Source organism: Etheostoma cragini, chromosome 9 (genome assembly GCF_013103735.1).
Source record: "Etheostoma cragini isolate CJK2018 chromosome 9, CSU_Ecrag_1.0, whole genome shotgun sequence".
Lineage (NCBI taxonomy): Eukaryota > Metazoa > Chordata > Actinopteri > Perciformes > Percidae > Etheostoma > Etheostoma cragini.
The window spans coordinates 25032849-25049048 of record NC_048415.1 but is presented as its reverse complement, the minus strand read 5'-3'; the positions used below and the strand labels follow the sequence as shown (position 1 = coordinate 25049048).

The 16200-nt window shown below is 43.3% G+C and overlaps 3 protein-coding genes across 6 annotated transcripts in view; 1 reads left to right on the top strand and 2 right to left on the bottom strand.

Annotated features, from left to right (window-relative positions):
- paics (phosphoribosylaminoimidazole carboxylase, phosphoribosylaminoimidazole succinocarboxamide synthetase) overlaps positions 1-6510 on the bottom strand; it is a 13632-nt gene extending 7122 nt beyond the window's left edge. The window contains exons 1-8 of one of the 2 annotated variants that reach the window (XM_034880901.1): positions 5993-6510; positions 5220-5693; positions 5075-5134; positions 4372-4995; positions 3172-3249; positions 2729-2877; positions 808-850; positions 515-712 (exon numbers count right to left, since the gene is read on the bottom strand). In XM_034880901.1, the coding sequence (XP_034736792.1) occupies positions 515-712; positions 808-850; positions 2729-2877; positions 3172-3249; positions 4372-4995; positions 5075-5134; positions 5220-5693; positions 5993-6398 (2032 nt within the window). In that variant the 5' untranslated portion in view covers positions 6399-6510. The remainder of the gene's footprint in view (positions 1-514; positions 713-807; positions 851-2728; positions 2878-3171; positions 3250-4371; positions 4996-5074; positions 5135-5219; positions 5694-5992) is intronic. The other variant, XM_034880902.1, reaches the window with a different exon arrangement.
- ppat (phosphoribosyl pyrophosphate amidotransferase) lies at positions 999-10447 on the top strand. 2 transcript variants are annotated; one of them, XM_034880936.1, is made up of 11 exons: positions 999-1573; positions 6868-6934; positions 7258-7464; positions 7758-7870; positions 7951-8096; positions 8271-8334; positions 8418-8569; positions 8707-8834; positions 8943-9164; positions 9605-9725; positions 9908-10447. In XM_034880936.1, the coding sequence occupies exons 1-11, from the start codon at positions 1446-1448 to the stop codon at positions 10078-10080; spliced, it is 1521 nt and encodes a 506-aa protein (XP_034736827.1). In that variant the 5' UTR covers positions 999-1445; the 3' UTR covers positions 10081-10447. The 2 variants fall into 2 exon arrangements, with proteins under 2 accessions (XP_034736827.1, XP_034736826.1); XM_034880935.1 differs by having other exon boundaries at positions 1001-1573; positions 7951-8095; positions 8261-8334.
- A 30-nt stretch (positions 10448-10477) lies between these two features.
- Positions 10478-15980, bottom strand: si:dkeyp-117h8.4 (uncharacterized protein LOC572032 homolog). Of its 2 annotated transcripts, XM_034880928.1 has the most exons (9): positions 15729-15980; positions 15506-15569; positions 14954-15009; positions 14759-14792; positions 14634-14659; positions 14477-14549; positions 12774-14351; positions 12597-12639; positions 10478-10825 (listed from the first exon to the last, which is right to left on the bottom strand). In XM_034880928.1, exons 1-9 carry the CDS (start codon positions 15813-15815, stop codon positions 10816-10818), a joined length of 1971 nt encoding a protein of 656 aa, XP_034736819.1. In that variant the 5' UTR covers positions 15816-15980; the 3' UTR covers positions 10478-10815. The 2 variants fall into 2 exon arrangements, with proteins under 2 accessions (XP_034736819.1, XP_034736820.1); XM_034880929.1 differs by lacking the exon at positions 15506-15569.
- Positions 15981-16200: the final 220 nt, after the last annotated feature.

Here is a 16200-nt window from a genome sequence, read left to right as displayed (position 1 = left end):
TACAACGTCCCTGTTAGTGATGGCGTTGCATAGTGTGTCCACCAGAAGACGCTCTACAACGTCCCTGTTAGTGATGGCCTTTTATTTTTGTTAAAAAAAAGGACTTTAAGTTTCCTATCTCAAGTTTTTATTTTTATACAAACTTAAGATATCCGTACTTTAATATATTTTGATGTTCTGTTGTGACAATAAAACAATTTATCATATTCATTTTAGTAAGAACTCAAATAACTACAAATAACTAATGTTAGGGAAATATGTATAGTAACGCATTTCTGGATTTTGTTTTAAAATATATATCGGGATTTCGGATTTTTAAATAACCAAATAAATCGTCTGGTATAGGCCTTAAAAATCCTGTATCGGTCGGGCTCTGATCCAGAGCATGTGGGGGAAAGTGGCCTCAGGGGAGTACCGTTATGACACAACTACTCCCACATAACATTACCTGAATGACAGCTTAACTGTTGAATGGATCAGCTATCTAACTAGAATGACTTTACTAAGTCCTCACCAGATTCCTGGAGCAGTCTGAACACGCAGCTCGTCGTTTTGTTGGCGATGGCAGCCTTGCCCTCCATCTGGTCTTTCCTCACGGCATTCCCAGCCGTGATCTGGTCTTTAGACTGGACCAGAACCAGTCCGGCCTCATCCACGAGCTCAAAAATCTGCTTCGTCTTTCCCTCATTTAGCTTCTTGCCGAGCTTTAACTCTTAAAATAAAACACACATACAAGAAAGAAAAGTTTGAAATTAAACGCTGCAGCTGCAACACGCGCTTTGATAGTCATTCATTGTTGTACTGTACCTGGTGTGGAGGCCATGGCGGTCTTCTTTACCAACTGACAGTCCTGAAACCCCAAAAACTGAACGTTAAAAAAGTTGCAAGACTTAGAGGGAGCGACGGCGTACAGGATGGAGAAGAGGGAAATGGAGCCCGTCTTACGTGCTCTGATAACCAATCACATCCTTTAATCTCATCAAGCCAGCCAATCACAGAAGCTCATTGTTCACCACGTGAGGCGAAGACGCTCCAAGTCCCAACTCCAAATTTTTGCAACAAGAAGTTTGTGCGCAGTTTATCCGCTAAACTGCATCCAATTTCTCATGACAAGAAGATCGATTCATCCCAACTGAATCAAGAGAAAACAATTGGCCGCTCGACCGAATCGATTAAAACGACTTAGATGAGTTGTTGTCCTGCTTGTCAAATACCACGTGTTTCGCCAGTTCAATAAGTTTGATTAAGATGCGTTCGGGTTATGTCATATCAGTTATAGTGGCGTATTGTGTTTGTTAAAGCTGCACACTTCTAACAATGTCAGCTGAGTTTATGTTGTCTTAACGAGCCGCGTTCTAGTGACTTCCAGCTTTCTGCACGTGCTCGGCAACCAGGCACGGTACTGTCAGTCGGGCTAACGGAGGATAGAGACAGACAGCGGCGGGATGGAGTTTGAGGGGTCCGGTATCGGGGAGGAGTGCGGTGTTTTCGGGTGTGTGGCTGCCGGAGAGTGGCCCACCCAGCTGGAGGTGGCTCAGGTCTTAACTCTGGGACTCGTGGCGTTACAACACAGGTAAGTTACGGAAAGTGTGTGTATGCTTGTAACGTGAGTGTTTTTTTTTAATGTTTTTTTTTTCACAAATAACGGATAAAGATCAGGTTATCGTCAGAAAGTGTCCAAAGACCAACCCTCTTTCTAAAAACTTGTCATTTTGGGCTTAAACAGTTTAGCTAGCTTTTCTACTCGAGCTGGAGAGGAGACATTGAAATGTAGCTAAGCACACTTGGGAACTACAGGGAAAAAAAAACAAGTAGGCGTTACATTTCTAAAGAAAACTACGCTTGACTTCCACCAGCTTCCTAACTCTGCAAGCCTATTCGGCTAAAGTTTTCAATTTTTAAACGTGAAACGCCAGAGTTACGCCAGAGGTACGCCACACACACCGGGAAAGGTGAAGGTGTCCCCCGGCTACGCACTGTTGCTGCATTCCCTGCTAACTTTACGTGGATAAGAAGGGGGCACCGAGCAGGGGCGGTTCTAAAAGGGTCTAAAATCGTCTATGGCCCCGAATCAAGCGTGAATGAATTGAAGAAATTAATTTTCGCAAATGTCACCATAAACTAAATACTAACTTAACAGATTCCCTCTCAAATATTACAATATGTATGTGGCACCGAGCAGGGGCGTTCAGACCTATTGAGGGGGGGGGGGACTCAGCCCCCAATGAGAATGTGGACCCAAACTCTTACAATAAGCACTGAAATTGATTTTAAAAATTCTAATTTTAATCTTATAATTTTAGGGGTCTGAGATAAAATTAGGGGGGCTTAAATCACCCGTTAGAGGTGAAAATAATGTCTAAGACGATTAATCTGCTGCTGAATTAATGAGTGTCTACTAAATGTCAAAGTAGGAAAAACAGTTTCTCAGGGCCCAGTATCATATTTATGTAATTGATTTGCTGTTTACTTTTGACCCATGGTCCAAAAATCCAAATTATGAGTAGTAATTGATACATTTTCTGTCATTAAACTAATTGATTAATGTACTTGCAGCTTTAAAAGATAACACAAAGGCCTCTAAATGTAAGAAATAATAAGACGTAGCCTATAAAATCTGTGAGTTTACAACATTTCTTCTTTTCTCGACGTCTACAGCCCGGTTAAGAATGATTTCTCAATTTACTTTGGTTGCGTAATTGTATAACACGAGATTAGAAGGTAGTACCTCTTTCTCTGGGGATGGATTGGAGAAGGCTATTGAACAGACTGCATTGATCTTCATTATCGGGATGTTATCCTGCTCTTCTTTACACTGGGCCTCCACATTATCAAAGCCAGTGTCCAGTTTTTTTACGGGTGTCTGGAGTGTAGGGTCTGGAAAGGGGGGGAAAAAGGCAGATTTAAAATCTGATTATTATATTACATTACCCATATGCTGTTATCAGGGAAACACTATGCTACATCTTCATGGGTGAGTGAAGTCTCTTTTTCTCTTGGTCTGACAGGGAACATCCTCATGAGTTGTGGCTCTTGTTAGCACTTAACAACCGTACCTTTATCCATTATTTCATTATGAGGCTCATGGGACTGAGTCAGAAATTAGAGGCTTTTTGGGGACATCATGTGAGTGACATAGCAAGTGATTACAGAGGGAGGCCCATTTCAAACCTTGATCCACAGCTTTCCTCTTCATTCTTCTACTTGCTGAACACATCTCCTCTCTCTTCACCTGTGTTTCAGAGGAGCCTGTGAACAACAATCACAGTTACGAAACAACAGGCCATTCTTTAAAAGCGTTAAGAAGTGATCCTTGCTTTTGGAAAAGGTGGAAAAATATATATATATTTTTTTAGGCTTAGAACTGATATCCCGATTCTCTGCTTGGGGGCTGAAGAAAGTAGCAGCGTTTGTGATGCAGTCGGCTCATAAAATTAAATGAGAATCAAAGTCATTAAAAAAACAATTTAAATCGAAGTTCTTTAAAAATTAAATCGTGAACAGGGTGAATCAAGATCTCGATCCGATTAATCGTGCAGGCCTAGTTCCTATGTAGCCTATTTCAAGGGTAGTTTGCCTAAATTATAGCGGTGGGGGAAAAAATCGATACGGCATAGTATCATATTTTCAGTGGCAATACTATATAGATACACGGGCGCCAAGTATGGATCTTATTATTATATATATGTGTTGGTTGGTTTGTCCCATTTTGCAGCAATAAAATTGAAGTGAGATGAACAAACAGTGACATTTTAAACAGATGTTGACAAAGTTTCCTTTTGGGGACCTCATTTGAAATTGGGAAAAATTAGAAGTTGGACAAAAAGGCTATAAATTGCAACATATCGCTGAGTATTGCAATATGTTTAAAATCGCAATAATATTGTATCGTTGCATAAGTATTGTGAAAAAATCGTATATTACAACTAAATTACAAACCATTAAAAACACGTTTTCTAATTTATCAGTGAAACCATGCAGATAGTTTAGCTTCTATTTGTCCAGATTTTTAAATAGCTATCTTTAGAGATTTCTACTCCTCTCCCAGGGCATGCGCTTTAATAATTCATAAGATAATCTCTTTTAAAAACCAGTCCACAGCAAGATCTGTGAACAAAATATTCCTTGGCAATTTAGATGAAGCAACTCTCTAAAAATGTCAATCATCGCTTGAAGTTTGGGGGGATCATAATTTAAAGTTATATTAGTAATATTTGAATTTTGTACTTGTGAGTCATAGGCATAAGCGATGCTATGGATCTCTGCCTCTGTTGGTTTCTTGACTAGATTTTGGTGATAGTAGAAAGCTACTTGTGAATTCTTTTCATCAAACACCCACTACCCATGAATGAATACTGATACTGGGCTCACTCATTAATCTGTGCTGTTGATCCATGCGAAGCTCCTGGACTGCATGCAGCCTTGTCTCTTCGTTTTTTGGCGTACCATCGAGGCAAATAGACAAGACAGAATCCGAGCTACAAGTTCGGTCCTCGGTGGCTGCCGCCATTATGGCCGCTGGGTTCATCTTTGTCAAATAGACGTCGTTGTGATCGTTCTCCTCGCAGCCCTCCAACATGGTAAGTCTGCCTAAATCTGCTTGGTGGTCTGCAGCTCCCGTGTCATGTGGCGAGCCATTGGTTGTGCGATTCATGATTGCATCCACCTCATCGTAAAACCTCATAAGGCGCCTCGGGTCGGCTTCATCACTCTTTCCTCTCTGAAGCGAGCGGTAGAGGTACTTGAGGTTTTTGTACTTGGTGTGGCACTGCTTCCAGTCACGTTCGATGCCTTGCTGCATTAACCTGTTGGAGATCTGGACGAAGATGTCTCTCTTTCTAGTCGAGCTCTCCAACTGCTTGCACACGCGCTCATCGGACCAGACTCGAATCAGCGCTCGCACCTCCTGGTCGCTCCAGTTCCGGCCTGTGTCCGACACCATGACCACGTGGAACTGGTCGGCGCTGGGTGGATCTGTGACTGTTAAATGGAGATCTGGAATGAATAGCAAACAGATTAGGGGAAAGAAAATATTACATATAAAGTAGGCGCACTGGTTATTCAACTGGCGTACCTGCTCCTCTCCATTTTGCTTCCATGTCTCCGTCCATATCGTAGTCATCGCTGTTATCATCTGAAAATAAAAAAAAGGGGGATGTATTGTTAATTTTAGCCTTTGTATACAAAACTACTATGCAAACTGCAGCCTGAATACATACCATCATCTATTTCAATGACAACCTCACTTTCTGAGGCTGGTGTCTGTAGCCTCGCTGCCCCCACTTCTTCATCATACAGCCTCTTCTGCATCTCCGTGGCCCCGTTATCCAGTCCGCGGTCCAGCAGAATGGCTTCCACCTCATCGAAGAACTTCATGTACTTTCCCGGGCCTCCTGCGCCGCTGCCTCCAGCGGCGTGAGCGCTTTTCGCCGTCTTGTAGTCGTACTTCAAGTTCTTGTATTTGGTCCGACATTGTTTCCAGTTGCGTATCACCCCGAAGTTTCTTTGCATCTGACGGGCCATCTCCTGGAAGATGGATTTGTTGCGCAGCGTGCACTTCAGGCGCTCTCGAACGCGCCGGTCAGCCCAGACGCACAACAGGGCTCTGACCTCGTCGTCAGTCCAGTGGCGGCCCCCCTCCTCAGCCCCACTCGCAGTGTAAGGAAGAGCCCGATGGGTTAGAGCCTTGATACCTGTACACACATGCACATGCTGTTGTTACCTTTGGCTCAATTTTGATTTTGAAAATAAGTCAGAGCTTGTGAAAAAAAAGCTTTTATTTGAATCTGACTTTGTCAGACTGTTTTTAAAATGTTAAATCAGGCAAAAGTACTGCTTAAAAAAAAAAAGTTTCTATTTCAGTTTGAAGCTAAAACTAGTTTGACTGGCATGCTTGTTTATCTATTGATCTGTCGGTTGATTAAATACTCAAATGTGTTGAGAGTTGCCATATGTCATGATCGTCAGCGCTACCCCTTGGGGTTGAACCTACATTTACCTTCCTGCTTTGGGATAGGGACTGAGGAAGAGTAGCTTCCTCTTTTGCCAACATCTTCCACCTCTTCCTCCCAGCTCTCCCCTGGCCTTGCATCCACGGCTGGGCTGTAGTTTGCAGAAGTGCCTGCTGCTGCTGCTGCGTCTGGCTTCCTGCTCTGGAGTCCCAGGCTCCTGCACTTGGCCTGACACTCCCACCAGCTGCGCACAACACTGAGCCTCCTCAGACGCTCTGAGATCAACTCAAATGTGGTTCTGCTCTCAGCTACGTGCTGAGCTCCCACCTCGTCCCACACTGACATGAGAGCCAGCACCTCTGCCTCCCCCCACTGCCTCTCCACCGAGCCTTTTTCCTCTGCCACCTCCCTATCACCTCCTCTTTGTCTCTCTGCTCCTCTCTCCATGTTGGAGCTGACCTGGAAACGCTTTCTTTTCCCCAATCCGTCTGTCTCTGCTGCCCGGTTCCCTAGGCAACCAGGCGGTTAAGCCTGAAAGCAACGCCTCCATGCTGAAAAGCAGCCTCACCACTGGCTTAAGCTGTGTGCCGAGTGGGAGGGGCCAACTGTAATCCGAGAAGCAGCTTGATACACAGGCTGAAACTGCAGCAAGGCGACTCTCCGTATAAGGCAGAGAAGCAGACGTTTGTGGGTGTTTTTTTTGTTTTATTTTCAGCGTCTCCTTCCTGTTTCATTTTGCTTTAAGAAAAAAAAAAAAAACAGTTTGGTTTGCCTCGAGGCTCATATCCAGCTTTGACTATTGCACAAGTTTAGTCCTGCAAGAAAAAGACTGAAAAATCATTCAATATAAAACTCACTTCCCACTGTTCTATTTTACACTGTTAGAATTTACATGTGATTGCTTGTGTCTACTCAGGGGTCAGGAAAGTGCTGGGATTGTCACAAGTAATGGAGCCAGTCCGCCCACGTACACAACCCACAAGGTAACATTAGTCTTGAATAGAACCCCCGTGTCCTTTCAGACTGAAGCAGAGTTTGACTCGCACTGTGCAAATACAGGAAACATTTTTACTCCTTTTTTTTCTTTAAAGCTCACTGTAAATAAAAACCCACATATCTACCTCAAAACACAGTTGTACTGACTGGTTGATAATGGCTGTGCTGGTTTGTTCTAAAGCTTCATCACACCGTTTGTGACCTAGTTTTCCACTCTACAACATGATGCATAATATACTTTTATTTGTGCGGATTGCGTAACATCTCTCACTGATTCCTCTTGCCATTTGTTTTTTTGTTTGTTTTTTAGGGAATGGGATTAGTGAGCACTGCTTTCCCACCCGATGCTCTTCTGAAGCTGCGCTATGGTAACCTCGGTATTTGTCACACACGCTATTCAACTACTGGGATCTCAGAGCTGCAGAACTGCCAGCCCTTTGTGGTGGATACGCTGCATGGCAAGATTGCCGTAGCGCACAATGGAGAGCTGATTAATGCGCATGCCCTGCGGAAAAAAGTGAGGATGGCCTCTTACCTTACAGAGCCTGGTGCATATCAATGGTCTCCCTGCATTTTGGTCTGCACAAATAAAAACCTGCAGTGAAATATATGCTACTTATGACAAACCAGGCCTCTATATACAGTGTGCATAACATCTATTTGACATGAGTGTCATGCTTGTGTAGTTGTCATAACTTTTCTTTTATAACAAATGAAAATATGCAAGGAAATGGAGATTGCATGAAAAAATCTTGTCTAGATACATATATACTGTATATATGAGTGAGTCGTTGTAAATGTGCCGTGCAGGTAATGCGCCATGGTGTGGGCCTCTCCACCAGCTCAGACAGCGAGCTCATCACCCAACTGCTGGCTTTGACTCCACCTATGGAGGAGCAGGATGCACCAGACTGGGTTGCCAGGTCAGTGTTGTGACTCAATGTTGCATAAATAGAAAATGAAATATTCTTACTATTTAAATACCTGTTGTTTTGTATTGTAGGATTACAAATCTGATGACTGAGACCCCTACAGCGTACTCACTGTTGGTGATGTTCAAGGATGTTATCTATGCGGTGCGTGACCCATACGGAAATCGACCCCTCTGCATTGGACGGGTTGTTCCTGTCTCTAAACTGCACACTTCAGGTATTCTACATATTACATGTGACCGTCAAGTCAGAGACCCAAAACCGACATGTTTCTCCTTAAAAGACCCTAACGTCTACCGATAAACAAGCCAGGGCATTTTTCATCAGAGGCGTGTTGGAGGCTGGTGGATGATTAACGTCATTCTTTGTCCCTTTTGGTGCGGTGCTGAAGAGGAGGACACTGAGGGGTGGGTTGTGTCGTCCGAGTCCTGCAGCTTCCAGTCCATCGGTGCCAAGTCAGTTTTCACCGCAGATGTATGTATATATCTTCTGCATTATGTTGGAGGTGTTGTGGGTAATGACCATTCTTGGTCCCCAGGTATTACAGAGAGGTCTTGCCAGGAGAGATAGTCCAGATATCCAAGCACGGAGTCAAGTCTCTGAGTGTCGTCCCTCGCCCTGAAGGAGACCTCCCTGCCTTCTGCATATTTGAATATGTGTACTTTGCCAGACCGGACTCCATTTTTGAAGGTTTGAATATTTTTTACGGACCCTCCTTTAAATACCGCTCTGATCTTAACAGTTTGGCTCTGTTGTTAGCTTATTAATTACATTTGATCTAAGTTCCAATTATTACATGTTCAGTGTTTTATATCCCTGTGGTGCAGGGCAGATGGTCTACACCGTCAGGCAGCGCTGTGGTCGGCAGTTAGCCATCGAGGCTCCAACAGACGCCGACGTGGTCAGCACTGTGCCAGAGTCGGCTACTCCTGCTGCACTGGGCTACGCTCAGCAGGTCTGTCTACAAGCTGTCTACTCGAACTCTGTAAGAGAAATGCAGCGATACACCCTCCTCCTGATGGACGTCTGTCCTCACAACCTTCCCTCTTGTTGTTCTCCACAGTCTGGGCTGCCATATATAGAGGTTCTATGTAAGAACCGCTACGTCGGGAGAACCTTTATTCAACCAAATACCCGGCTGAGGCAGCTAGGAGTTGCCAAGAAGTTCGGGGCTTTAACTGATAACTTTGCTGGGAAACGAGTGGTGCTGGTAGATGACTCCATCGTCAGAGGCAACACCATCTCCCCCATTATAAAACTGCTGAAGGACGCCGGTGCTACTGAGGTTGGTTAACGAAGGCTACATACCCCTGTATATGTGGTGACTTGACAGTGTTGTAACAGTGGTCCCTAACCAGAGGACATGGACCCCAAAAGGGTCCCAAGATAATTTTGAGGGGTCCCAATTCCTTTTTTAAATTATTTTAGTGTGTGTGTGTGTGTGTGTGTGTGGATAGATATATAAATATAAGCTATTATATATTTTTCTTTCTTTCTGAAAACAGAACAGAAAAACTGTATTTGTAAGTGGTTGAGATTATACCTTGGTACACCAGATGTACAAATATATAAAAGAGATGCAAATGACAGAGAGATCACTTGACACAGTTGAATATCAGATGCTGCTCTGTGGGCAGAATGATTGGTCAAAAGAGGAACTTTTTAAAGCCCAAACAACCAGTTTGTTACTGAGTAACGTTCTGGCCTGTTCTTTCTCCTCAACAGGTCCACATCAGAGTTGCATCTCCACCGATCAGGCACCCTTGCTACATGGGCATCAACATTCCGACCAAGGAGGAGCTCATTGCCAACAAGCCAGAGTTTCAGGACATTGCTGGATATATCGGTAAGTACTAATACAGTGGTACAATGATCCAAAGTTTAAATTTTAGCATCTTAGTTTCTTAATCAAAATTCATATATTGGAACCAAATTATGGTTAATGTGCCGTCGTTTCTCTTGATCTTTACCGCTGTATTGTGGCTTCAGTCGGTTGGGTGTATCTCAGTCAACACTTCTGCTTTGTAGGTGCTGCCAGCGTTCAGTATCTGACTGTGGAGGGCCTGGTATCAGCCGTTCAGGAGGGAATCGCCTCACTCCAGCAGAAGGACAAGATCAGCTCCAATAACAAGTCCAGCAAGCGAGTGGGCCACTGCACCGCCTGTCTGACCGGGAAATATCCAGTGGAGCTGGAGTGGTAATTCCACGACTGACCAGAGACTGCGAGCTCCCACAGCTGGTGCATGTGAATGTAACGTTCTCTGTAGACAAACAGGCTGGGTATAATACTGCTATCTGGGACACTAAATACATGCAGTACCTTTTTAAGTGTTCACATTCCAAAACAGGAGTATTGAATAGAATTTACTATTTCAGAAAAGCGCACAAGGCCCGTGACCAAAATGGTAAATTGTCTTTATTTTCCTTTTCACGTTTACTTTTCTACCTTTAACATAAATTTAAACATTATGTTCTTTTTTTTGGGGTCTGACTGTTGGATATTCAGTTGCATGAAATATAATGGAAAAGAAATGCTAAGTAGATTGACTATAATAAACCGAATAACTATGAAAAGTAATTTGTCCTTTTTTCAGAAACTGCATTTTGACATTGGCAATTTTATTTCAATGATAAACAATAAAAAATGAACACGAGGCTGTAATAACTGATGTAATGATGTACCACAGTATGTATAAAAAGTTAAGAGTAGACAAATAGAGGGTTTGACAATACTCGTTAAAATTAAAAACATCCAAACATGAACACAAACTCGGATAGAAAACAAATGGATCTATAATCACTAAAAACTTACATGCAGCAGTTTAGTGAGAAAATTTGCTGAGCTCACACATGTGATTTTCACCTATATTTGTACACAACACTTTCAGAAATACTTTCACACAACAATAGTTTTCCTTCTGTGGGCAGGCTGGTGTTCACCATTTTCTGCACATGTTGGATAAGAAAAGACAGTTATTAAACACGAGTCCTGCAGGATTCAAGGAAAAATAAAAATCACTCTTAAGCTTAGAAGTAGGGCTGGGGGATATTGAGAAAATCAAATATATCACTGTTTTTGACCAAATACCTCTTGATACCACGATATTCTAGTGTTGACTATTGGTGCTCTCACAAAATATTTACACAATGAGATTTTTGATAATTATCAGTAATGTGGATATGATGACTAAGTGGGTAAAGGCAAATATTAGAACAGTTACAACAGTCTGGTAAGTTCAGAAAATGACATCGCTTTCTGTAACGCAGCCTTTAAAACCAGGAAAAGTAGGCCTGCACGATTAATGTTCACAATTAAAAAAGACAACAAAAAAAAGCAAACGGCAAATTTTCATCACAAACGCTACAACTTCCTTCTGTGAGTTTTAAACAGACTGTATAAACGGGTTTCAACGCGCTGCATTGCTCTCCCTTCTGTTCACTGAGGCCTCTACGTCTACAGGCTTGTGGTGATGTGCTATAGGTGCCAACAAAAAATCTGCTTTGGTCTGGTTCAAATTATCGAGTAAATGTCCAAAAGGTTTTGTCTTTGTCAACATCTTTCATAGAGCAATTAACGTTATATCTTTCCGATAATGACATTTCCCGTAGACATGTATGGTTTCCGACTGGGAACCCAGAATTCCAACATTCCATGTCAAACTGAACACAACAAACGGTCCGTGCCCCTCGCCTGGACTCATGGCGGTAGCGAACGTCGGAAGAAGGCAGCAGAGTCCTGTTTGATGATGACTGTGAGATAAAAGCAAGGGACTTGCAGTGGAAGGTGGTAAAATATGTGGACAGTTTATTACAGGGAAACATCCCACCAAACTTTCATAATATAACAAACATAAGGAGGCTAACCTAGCTTAGCTTAGCAAGGTAAAGGAGAATGCCAAGGGTTAGTGTTAGGCTAAAACTAATAAAAAATAAACTAAAGTTAGCAAACTAGCGTTTAAAACTAATTGAACTGAATTTGAAAACAAAAAGTCAAAATAAAAACTGATGAAAAATGAAAAACTATAATAACCTTGGTTTGGTACTGCCAATTTTTTTTGTCACGGTCAAATAAATTGTGGCAGGGAATAGTGATATCAATTCTAAGCAAAATAAATAAATACATTTTTCCCGCAGTTGCGCAGGCCTGTCACAAAGTGTAATGTTTATTGTACACATGAACCGTGACAAAACTAATTGGCAGTACAAAACAATGTTTTTGGCACCTATAGCTCATCAACACAAGCCTGGAAACAGAGGCCTCAATAAATAAAGAAAAGAAAGTACAAACTGGCCATTAAAATACAGTAGGCTACCACAAATAGCGACATAACACACTGAACTAAATATGGCCCTGATACAGGCTCAATCTGGACTCCTTGAACATGTCTTTACATGAATAAAACATGTCAATCAACATGCTCCAGCTTCAGTCTCTAGAGAAATGGAGTTTGTCAATTGCCAATTTAAGTACAGCATCAAAAACAGAATAATTTCTTGGCACGCTATCAGCTTGCCCTTCATGTCTTCAGCTGTCCTCTCAAGATAAAAGACGAAAATGCCACAGAAAAAGGAAAAAGAATCAAGTCATTTAAAAGTTAAATCGCGAACAGCGGTGAATCCAGATCGTTATTTCCTAACGATTAATCGTGCAGGCCTAAAACACACCACTGCTCAGGCAAGAAAACGAACGCTGTGTGTAGAAATTAATCATAATCACCTGGGGGAGAAGCCATGGGTCATTCTGCTCTCAAGTGAACTTCCTGTTGAATTAATCAAATTGAGTAAAGGAATTGGTGATGAAAGGATTTAAACTGCTTAAACTGATTTAACAGCAACCAGGACATAAATAAAAAGCTCGATGAGTACAATACAGTGTTTTATAGAGGAGGCTCACCCATGCCAGAAGAATCTGCTGCAGACACATGGCGGTGCCGACTCATCCAGGTTTCCTGATTATCTGCTGAGCGCTTCTGGGGGCTGAATCTCTGAAACATGCTGGGTTTAGTGGCGCTATAGGAGAGGCCGTAATGAGGCTGCTCATACTCCGACTGAGAGAGACGGCGCCTCAGCATCTCTTTCCCATGGCGGTAGGACCCCGGGGAGGATGGGCACTGTTTGTCCCTGACCCTTTTGGACTGGGGTTGGCTGTCCCAGTCCAACTCCCTGTGGCGTTTCCTCAGGAGGGAGCGGTGGGGTGACAAGGCGAGAGCTGCCAGAGCTGAGGAGGAGGGGCCTCCGCTGGCCTCGGAGCTTCGGGCACACAGGCGGCAGGGAAGCCTGTTGAAGACGGAGGACTTGTTCTGGCAGACAAACTTGTGGTAGAGCTTGAGGAAGTCCTCGTCAAGCTTCTTCGGGGAGCAAGAGATGCGGACGGATGGCAGGGAGGAGTCGAAGGAAAGGTGCCGCCGGAGCTTGCCGCTGCCTTTTGTTCCCATGGGCCCCTGAGGTGAACGCAGCTGTGGGTGGAGGGAGGGATAGGAGTCTTGAGGATGAAGCATCCTCTGTGGCATAGCTGGCTTTTGTGGAGGGGTGGATATTAACCTGGGTCTCGTGGGCTCTCTGGAAAAGCTTTCCACAGAATGCGCTTTGGGGCTTCTGGAAAAGGCGTGAGGTGACCTACTGAGGCCGGTCATCACCCTGGATTGGGAGGGACTTTGCCCGACTGGGGAGCCGTAGATGTCGTGTCTCTCTCTCGCAGCGATGGCTTCCGATGCACACGTGGAGGAGCCAACTGTCTGCAGTAAGCGTGCAGTGAAAGAATGCCTTTTGGACCCGGGAGACTGGTCCAAGGATGCTTTTGCTGCAGGACAGCAAGGTCGGGAAGGACTGAACTTGTAGATGGAGGGCTGTTCTCCTAGCTGGGACACTTCACACACGGTGAAGGTGTCGTTCAGCGAGCTCTCTTTAGGCATGAAGGTCTTGTTCAGCGAGCTCTTGTTTGACATGAAGAACTCTGCTGGACCAGAGAGGTCCATGGCGAGAATAGGCTTGTGCTGCTCTCTTCTCAACCTCCCAGGAGACTGCTGCTGTGCGTGCCAATCCTGCATATTCGTTACATTATGCAATGGAGACTGAGGGGCAGTTTGGGTCCCCACGAACTGCTTTTTCACGGGGCTGTTGGTGTTCTCCTTGAGCGGCGTCTGGCTGGTCATGCTTTTTTGGTTTCTGTTGGTGTGTCTCAGCGTGACAATGAAGGTTTTGCTGAGATTGCTTCGGTTTGACTGCTGTCGCCATCTGCGGTACCTCCTCAGCACCGAGTCGGCTGCCTCAGAGACGTGCTGCCGATGCCAGGCCCTCCCTATTCGACTGATCATGCTGGGGTAGAGCTCCACCAAAGAGCTGCCCTGACTTCTCAGACTCATCTCCAGATCATCGTCTTGCTCCTCAGGCTGGAACTGCGTCTCAGAAATGGTTCTCTGACTCTCATCCATGGAGCTCACAGTCAGGCGAGTTGTGTCATTGCTAGCCAGCCCTGGAGGACACAAAAAGTGGATTAGAAGCATCATTTAAAATAAAACACTTTCATTTCAGTTCTGCATTAGTTTGTCCTGCCATTTTGTGTGTAAACACGTTTGCCTATTGCATTCTTGTTCTTACAATTATGCACAGACAATTGGGTAGTGGAATCACAAGTCTTCTCAGCTTCGTCATCTTGATGCATGAAGTCAAACTGTTGAAGAAGAAAAAAAAAAATTAATTTAAGATACAATTCAGATATTCAAGACAGAACTGTTGAAACAAACAGTACATTTACCTGAGAGTCGCTTGTAATGTCCTGTGCTGTGATGTGATGGACGAAATAAAGAAATCAGATCATAAATACACAAATGTATACATCTCTGTAAATTACTCTTCTTGTTTAAGGTCATGGATACTTACCTGCTATGGACTCCTCTCTCAAATCTGTCAGGCTCTAAGGAGAAGAAAAGTGCTTGATTATAATAGCTGTACATATTTAGTATGTGAACTCATTGAGGACCAGCAGTCTGATGGCAGTTGATAAAACTGCTTCTAATCCGATCATTGTATTTTGTGTCATATAGGGATGCAGAGTATATTCATAGTGACCCAAACCTTTGAATCCAGCTTGTTCAGCTCTACTTTTGACAGGTTCATGTAGTGTTCAAGTGCTTCATCATGCAAGGAGACAAAAAGACAAAAGAGACAATGAGACCAGGCCACACAACCATGAGTATACTGTACACACCACTAACACCAATGTATTAGCACTAGTTTTTACCTTCCATTTATATAAAATGATATCTTTATTTTGTCAAAGTTTTTCAGGGAGAAATAAAAGACCCAAAATTCAATGAAGTAGTAAACTGTGCCTTCGTTTAACTCGCAAGAAGCGTTATACGGAACCATCCATGTAATATTTGGTCAATTTGGATGAAAGAAACCCGATTTTCTGATGTACAAACTTGTAAAAACGGGTGCCAACAGGAGGGTTAACGTTATGTTACCGTCAGTCTAACCTGTCAACACGGTTTGTTTTATTTCTGTAACGGCACACGCGACTCTACTGTTGTCTGTTAGTGTTGCTACAGCGACACTATTTAGCATTAGCTAGCTAGCTAAACCATGGACAGACCCAATGTTATAAAAAAGTTGGGGTCAACTTACTTTGGGTTCTTGTACTGTCGAGGTCTACCTCCACCCCTCCATCTTGGTATTGAAGTTTTGAATACTGTTAAAAAGCACATGCAGAGGTAACGTTAAGCAAACACGACTTTTCCCATCTTTTTAATGTATCGTCGACGTTCATTTAAGCTAACTATAGCTCTGCTTCGTCACTTCATGCTAACGGTAACGTTGTCACCAACAGATAGCTTATCTGGCAACACACCTTGTTGATGATTCGTTCCAGTGAATTTCTGTAGTTACGGCTATTTTCAACCAGTCTTGTGTGGAATGACTCGTCCATATTTTGCATATAAAAGTACGTTTTCTTCAATTTGACAGGTGAAGGTAGCTGGCCACTTGATCGAAACCAAAAGGCGGTTTTAGGTTCAAAATTCTTTCTCCACCAAATAGAGACCGACTATTGGACAGGATGGCCGTGGTGCATTCACGGTTGCTAGGAAAAATTATGCTTCTTCTTCTTCGGCGTCTTGCAACCAGTAGGAGTATTACAGCCACCTACTGTATCCAGTTGACTTATTCCTTACATTTCTTTTGTACAGTTTGTTGCAGATAATTGAAAATACATTTTAAAAACATCTTTCCAGAGTTATTTACTACGATTGCTTTAATGTCCATATGCAGAATTCCTTTGTGTTCCAGTCCATCCTTAAACAATAATCTTTCAGTTGAGTATT

Coding starts and splice junctions, on each gene's coding strand:
- ppat (XM_034880935.1), top strand. CDS start 1,446: ATGGAGTTTGAGGGGTCCGGTATCGGGGAGGAGTGCGGTGTTTTCGGG. Junction 8,096..8,260: donor TCTCTAAACTGCACACTTCA/GGTATTCTACAT, acceptor CCCTTTTGGTGC/GGTGCTGAAGAGGAGGACAC. Junction 9,165..9,604: donor AGGACGCCGGTGCTACTGAG/GTTGGTTAACGA, acceptor TCTCCTCAACAG/GTCCACATCAGAGTTGCATC.
- si:dkeyp-117h8.4 (XM_034880928.1), bottom strand. CDS start 15,815: ATGCAAAATATGGACGAGTCATTCCACACAAGACTGGTTGAAAATAGC. Junction 14,550..14,633: donor ACATTACAAGCGACTCTCAG/GTAAATGTACTG, acceptor CTTCTTCAACAG/TTTGACTTCATGCATCAAGA. Junction 14,352..14,476: donor CCAATTGTCTGTGCATAATT/GTAAGAACAAGA, acceptor TGTGTCCTCCAG/GGCTGGCTAGCAATGACACA.